Genomic DNA, 6,758 nt, shown 5'->3' on the forward strand with positions numbered 1-6,758 from the left:
CCCTGTTTTGCCCTTAATCTTTTATCATTTAGGACACATTTGTCCTCATATATCTACCAAATAACAATACTGACCCCCTTACATTTGAAAATATAGCTAAAACACCATAGCCACAAAAAGTTTAAAAGTTAACAAAATACCCCCAATCACCCAAGATCACCGTCGACCACTAGCCACCACCGTTGGCCGTCGGTGAAAATCATCATATTGGGGCAAGATCAACAAAATCTTGCCAGTTGTGTGCCGGTAAGGACGTTTTCGGCCATGGATTTGTGATCCATGGTCGGAAACGACCAGATCTGGCTGTGAAACGCCATAGATATGGCTGTGAAAAGGCTAGATCTTTGGCTGTAAAATGGTCATCGTTTCATGGCCACATCTTTGACTGTGAAACGGCCATATTCACGACCAGATCTAACTGTTAGATCCATGGCTGGATTAGGCCTTATCGGCGCATGACCAACCAGATTTAACCGATCGTGGGCTTTTATAGCAGTTGCCAATGATGGTGGCTAGTTGTCGGCAGTGGCTTGGGGTGGGTGGGGGTAATTTTGCTATAAATTAAAATTTTATATGGCTAGCGTGTTTTAGCAAAATTTCAAATGTAAGGGGTTAAAAAAATTTAAAAATAATAAAATTAAATAAAATTATTTTATTATTTAAAAAGGAAGGCAATTAGTAATCTACGTAACATGCCTATTCATTTATCCTCTTAATCAAGCATATTATTATAATAATATATCTATTGATTTATTCCAACCAACTATATACATTTATCTAAAAATTTCTTAGTAATCTGTCTTTCTTATAAATGTCTTTCCAATAATACAATATTTCTGTGGGATAAAACTTCATTGAACTACGCGCACACTCAAGGTAATCAATAACCAAACTATAGTCATTTATTGGAGGAACTAATAGCTTCCGATACACTTTGGATTTTTAGATTAAAAAAAAAAAAGGAGTAATTTATCTAGTGATTGCTAAAATTTTAAAATATGATTACTTTTCCAGAGACTTTTAAAACTGTACTATTTTTCAATTTAAAAAAAAGGTTATTTAATATAATTTTTCCTAAAATTATAAAAATAAAGTTTTTATCAAATTAGGTAAATTGACTTATAATTAAGAAATTATTATTAAAATGAAAGAGCATCTGAATAGAATGAAAATTTTCCATATAAATAAGATAACAAATTATTAGTTAATAAAACAAACAGAGAACAAGCTCTCTCTCATTCTAATAGGAAGTGACACGATCAGTGTTGTTGGTTGATACATTTCCATTTCATTTCATTTCATTTTCAGGTCTCTCTTTCTCTCTCACTCAATAATAAAAATCATCTTCTTAATTATTAATTACTCTCAGATCTAGGGTTTATTTTTTCTTTTAAATTCCCCAATTTCAACCAAATCTTGATTTAATTCTCACTTATCCTTCAATTTATGTTAAATCTCAGTTGAGCTGTTTCGAAGCCTTCCAATTCCGCGCTAAATGAGGTAAGCATTTCTAATCTTGACCCTCTACGTGCTTGTGTTTCATACGTGTGTTTATGTATACGTGGTTGCGTTTTTTTGTAGATCCAGATCGAGCCAATAAAGAGAGAGAGAGAGAGAGAGAGAGAGAGAGAGAGAGAGAGAAAGAGAAAGAGAGAGAGAAGATGAGTGAAGGCCAGAGGTTCCAGTTGGGAACAATTGGAGCTTTGAGTTTGTCGGTGGTTTCATCTGTTTCCATTGTGATTTGCAACAAGGCGCTTATAAGCTCGCTCGGTTTCACTTTTGGTGAGCTTTTATTATTATTATTGTTATTGTCGATATTATAATTTTGTTGATCGTGTTGTTATTCATTATAATTAGCAGCTGTTAATTGAGTTGTTAGATCTAATTTAGTTTTTTTAAGAGTTTAGACTAATCTGTTGAAGAAAATGACAGTAAATATCTAGCATAATGGGACTATTGTTTTAGTTTTCAAACTTACAAAATTAAACTAAACCCCTCTCACCTGCTGGGAGTGGGATTCGATTACGATGCCTTTTGTCAACTAAAATAGATCCAAGCAGCTGGACTAAGTATCTTGTAGTTATTGAGAAATCTTTTTGAAATGATTTAGTAGAATGTACTTGTATTGTGTTAAACGCTGAATGGTTGAGTTTTTCCTCTTTCCTTTGATTTAGTCCATGGAGTGATAAATTACAATGTGTCAGGCCCGCATGTAGCTGTTAGTAGTTTACCATATGTTTTCAACTGAGATCATCACTACTATCATCATTATTGCTCGATTCTGATTTATTAGCTATTACGTGATTATTTACTCTTGAGTACTTATGAATTGCAGCCACAACTTTGACTAGCTATTACGTGATTATTTACTCTTGAGTACTTATGAATTGCAGCCACAACTTTGACTAGCTGGCATCTTCTGGTTACATTTTGTTCTCTTCACGTGGCATTATGGATGAAATTGTTTGAGCACAAGCCTTTTGATCCTAGAGCTGTTATGGGATTTGGCATATTGAATGGAATATCCATTGGGCTTTTGAATCTTAGCTTGGGTTTCAATTCTGTTGGTTTCTACCAGGTAAAATTTCATTCTACAAGCTGACTTGTGATTTTGAATTTTGTCTTCACAACAATAAACATTATCAGTCTTATGATCTGTAACTAGTCTTATGATTATGTAACTTCATTAATTTTTCTTTAGAACCAATTATGCCAACAATGTTAATATTATTTTTGAGTCCTAGTGTAATAATTTGAAGTTTTTCAAAATACTGGTTCCTCAAATTGGTATCAGAGTTGGGTTGATCGAGAGGTTTTCTGTCTGCTTCCTTCATTCTATTAATTATTTTATGTTATAGAGCAATTTACCTTTACAGAATTAATGTGTTTCAATAGTGTACTAAAAAGCACCTTCTACTCTATTTTGAGTAAACACTACTGACCTCTCTTGAAGTTAGGTGGTAAATCTAGCAAATCCAGGTGGTTTGAAAATGTAAGAAACCTTTCTCGGAAATTATAAAAGTCATCAGAAGCCGTTGTAGAAAAATGTTAGGAGCCTCCTAGAAAATTTAAAAAAACCTCTATTGCTGGTGAGATTACCTACAAATTCTGATAGTTAATACTTTTGTTTAGTATTTTATAGTCTTTATTCTGGTTTTAGTTTCTGAAAAATTCTCGTTTTTTATTTGTCATTTAGATGACGAAACTTGCAATCATCCCCTGCACTGTTCTTTTGGAGACCATATTCTTCAGAAAGCAATTCAGGTATAGTATTTGATTATGAAACTCTATTTGTATGATAAAAAAAATTTATTCCTGTTTTCTTTTTATGCCAGTCTAAATGAAAGTACAGTTCCCTGCTCTGGTAAATGTTTCAGATTGGCCTCTCAAATAATTGCTTTCGAGGATAGATAATGCATCATATGCTTGAAGGCATTTGCTGGTAGACCCTTAGATCTTGGATAGGGGGAGAACATTCTTGGGTAGAGAGGTTACCTGGAAATGGAAAATTTTAAATATTTCAAGTGTGGTCCTATGATGATGTTAATACAATCTTGAATTAGTGAGTTGGAAGCTGTGGAAGTTTCCCTGTACCATTTGATAGCCTGCTTTAATGGGCTATTAGATGGTCTTCTAATTTTAGATCATATGGTTTGCTCTTGTATTGTTGTTGGGTTTAGTATGCTTGATTTCATCAGCATAAATTTGTTTCTATTATGGTTATGGTTTTTTCTTTTTCCATTGAAAAGCTGTCACTTTGTTAGCTCTAAATCTTTTCTTTCAGTTTGGTGAAACATGTCATTTATCGGGATTTCAATACTATTATATGAATATTAGGTGTGCTTGTTTTGCTTCCCTATGTTCATATTCAATTTCGATATATTCCTTTGATTAATTATTTAGCTAATTACAGCTATGTTTTAATACTACATTAAATAATTGCAGTCGGAGTATCCAGTTTTCACTAGCCATCCTTCTTGTGGGTGTTGGAATTGCAACCGTGACTGATCTTCAGCTTAATGTTCTGGGTTCTGTCATGTCGCTACTTGCAGTTATTACAACTTGTGTCGCTCAGATTGTATCCTCAGCTAAAGTGTCTTTCGCTATTTCTATGCTTTTTTTTTTTTAATGTTCTTACATGTTCGATGTTTACTAAATAGAATATAAATTGTTAATTGTTTTGCTGTAGGGCCAGATTAGTCTCCTATAGAATTTCTTTGGTTTGTTGAAATCTTAACTACTTTCTCTCAGATGACCAATACCATCCAGAAGAAGTTCAAAGTTTCTTCAACTCAACTTCTTTATCAGTCTTGCCCCTATCAGGCGATGACTTTGTTCATTGTTGGTCCATTTCTAGATGGGCTTTTGACCAACCAAAATGTGTTTGCTTTTAAATATACCCCTCAAGTGTTGGTGAGAATTAAATGTCTATCCTCTTTTTTTTCCTCTCTTTTTGTTTCTATTAATAACTTTTACATGCATCATCTTGGCTGCAGTTCTTCATTGTTCTATCCTGCCTGATATCTGTCTCCGTAAACTTCAGTACTTTTCTGGTCATTGGAAAGACATCTCCAGTGACCTATCAGGTCCTTGGACATCTGAAAACTTGTTTAGTTTTGGCATTTGGCTATGTACTACTTCATGATCCATTTAGCTGGCGGAACATTTTGGGAATCCTGATTGCTGTAGTTGGAATGGTACTTTATTCATATTGTTGCACTCTTGATAGCCAGCAGAAGGCTAATGAAGCAGCAACCCAATTGCCGCAGGTAGTGCACAATCTTTCTTTTGATATGTGTGTGTATAGATTTTGATAATATATGTTCATTTAATCTTTATTCCTATGATGTCATAGTATCATGTGGATGAATTTAAAAAGAAAATATTTACTGATCCTATCTGCAATGGATTCAGGTCAAGGAAAGTGAATCTGATCCTCTAATTAGTGTGGAAAAAGGAACAGGAATCATAAATGAAGGTGTTGCAAAAGCTCCTGTATGGAATTCAAACAAGGACCTGCATGCATGAGACCTTATTCTGGATCCTGATTAATTCATTCACCTTAGATAAAATCTGAGTCTGTAAAAGTGTTCCAGCGATGAAGATGTTGCTGATTGGCCTTAAAGGGTCATGCATGTATTGCATAGCAGGAGATTGGGTATTCAGAGATTACAAGTTGAACTATAGTAGTCCCAGGGACAAGAAAATGCCATTTTATATAAGCAGTTTTGGTTAATAGTTTCTGTATGAATGAGGCATGAAATGGGAAACATACCAGAATTTGATTTGTTAAAGTGTATACTGTTATCAAATACTGAAAAATTTCATCATTGTTATAATCATGTTCACTATGTTATGTATTTCATCACCTATTCAACTAATGAACGCTTCAGGTCCTGGTGTATGCTTCACCTCCTCAATTCTTCAGCGTAAATGGGATGGTAAAGGGCTAATTCGAATCACAACAACATTTTCTTTGGTATTCATCAGGGACTTAATCCAAAATCAGAGTTTAATGGCATTATACAGATTGCATTGATATTGGTGTTGTAATCGAAGTCCACACTTCCGTTGAATACCCAAGATACTATTGTATAGTTGTGATCCCTCTATTGGGATTATATTCAACAAGTGATTGTGCGCTTCTAAATCATTAATAAGTAATTTCTTCAAATCAAGTTATTATTAACAATAAAAATTGGCTCATAACTCAATTTCATAAACTCTTTTTCATGGCAGTTTTTTAGTTTTTTGCGGATAAATTTTGAATTTTGGAAATTCAAAAGCAAAAAATTGGGAGTTGCCACTCAGGATTTATGAGAGAAAGCTTGTCAGATTAGGTTTTAAGTATAATATTACCATGTTATTAAAAAAAAGAAAAATAAAGAAGAAGGTGTTTATAGTGTTTTTTAGGGAAATTAAAATAAATTTTGATTTTTTGAGTTCGACTGTGCAACTTTTGTTTCTGTATTTTCAGAATATAAGTGCGTGACTTAGAACCTGTTTGGCTGAGCTTATGAAAATTAGCTTATAAGCATTTAAAATTTAAGTAATTTCGTGTTTTGATAAGTAGTTGACGTGTTTAGTAAAATGTAGCTTATAAATACATTTTATTATTAAAATGACTAAAAAAGACACTACATTATTAAAAATAAGGGTGTAGGATATAATTTTAAAATTTAAAGGGGTAATGTAGTAATATAATTAGTCAAAGTAGCTTATAAGCAAAGTGGTTATAAACCCCCCCCCCCCCCCCCCCCCCCCTTCCCCCCCCCCCCCCCCCCCCCCCCCCCCCCCTTCCTTCCCTGTAACACCCGCATCGACGTACGTAAACTCATTTTCCTTAGTTGTAGTGTTTATTCTAAGATGAATGCACGAAATTAGCTTGGGGAAAATTTTGCAAACATTGCTGCGACAAAGGGATTTTGTCACTGTGGCAATGTACTCTCTACCCAAATTTGTGGTAGCAAAATGCATGCTTCGCCAAGGCGAAGAACTCCCTGGAAATTTTAGTGAAATTCAGGGGAAAACTTGCTCAGGGCAAAATGGTCTTTCCACCCATAATTAGTTGAAAGTGTGGGAAGTGAAAAGAGATAGATTGTCATGGAGAATGCAATGGAATGAGGACATTATGGTAATTGACAAATGGATATAGATGAAATTTCATAGAAAGTGCAAGGGTAAAATGGGAAGCTATAAGTAATATATGTTATATTAAGGGTTCAAGTATAAAACCCTAGCCATTCTTCCCCTTCCAT

At 34.1% G+C, this 6,758-nt stretch overlaps 1 protein-coding gene across 2 annotated transcripts; it reads left to right on the plus strand.

The window, feature by feature from the left end:
• Positions 1 to 1,179: 1,179 nt before the first annotated feature.
• On the plus strand, positions 1,180 to 5,339 carry LOC116124138 (UDP-xylose transporter 3). Of its 2 annotated transcripts, XM_031409852.1 has the most exons (9): positions 1,180 to 1,308; positions 1,461 to 1,500; positions 1,582 to 1,782; positions 2,394 to 2,578; positions 3,197 to 3,264; positions 3,946 to 4,078; positions 4,252 to 4,413; positions 4,497 to 4,769; positions 4,915 to 5,339. In XM_031409852.1, exons 3-9 carry the CDS (start codon positions 1,662 to 1,664, stop codon positions 5,026 to 5,028), a joined length of 1,056 nt encoding a protein of 351 aa, XP_031265712.1. In that variant the 5' UTR covers positions 1,180 to 1,308; positions 1,461 to 1,500; positions 1,582 to 1,661; the 3' UTR covers positions 5,029 to 5,339. The 2 variants fall into 2 exon arrangements, with proteins under 2 accessions (XP_031265712.1, XP_031265713.1); XM_031409853.1 differs by lacking the exons at positions 1,180 to 1,308; positions 1,461 to 1,500 and having other exon boundaries at positions 1,644 to 1,782; positions 2,336 to 2,578.
• Positions 5,340 to 6,758: the final 1,419 nt, after the last annotated feature.

Source organism: Pistacia vera, unplaced genomic scaffold (genome assembly GCF_008641045.1).
Source record: "Pistacia vera cultivar Batoury unplaced genomic scaffold, PisVer_v2 Contig15, whole genome shotgun sequence".
Taxonomy (NCBI): domain Eukaryota; kingdom Viridiplantae; phylum Streptophyta; class Magnoliopsida; order Sapindales; family Anacardiaceae; genus Pistacia; species Pistacia vera.

Excerpts from the sequence above, each read along its gene's own strand:
- LOC116124138 (XM_031409852.1), top strand. The coding sequence starts at position 1,662 with ATGAGTGAAGGCCAGAGGTTCCAGTTGGGAACAATTGGAGCTTTGAGT. Across the intron at positions 3,265-3,945 it reads TTCTTCAGAAAGCAATTCAG|TCGGAGTATCCAGTTTTCAC; the intron begins GTATAGTATTTG and ends AAATAATTGCAG. Across the intron at positions 4,414-4,496 it reads AATATACCCCTCAAGTGTTG|TTCTTCATTGTTCTATCCTG; the intron begins GTGAGAATTAAA and ends TCTTGGCTGCAG.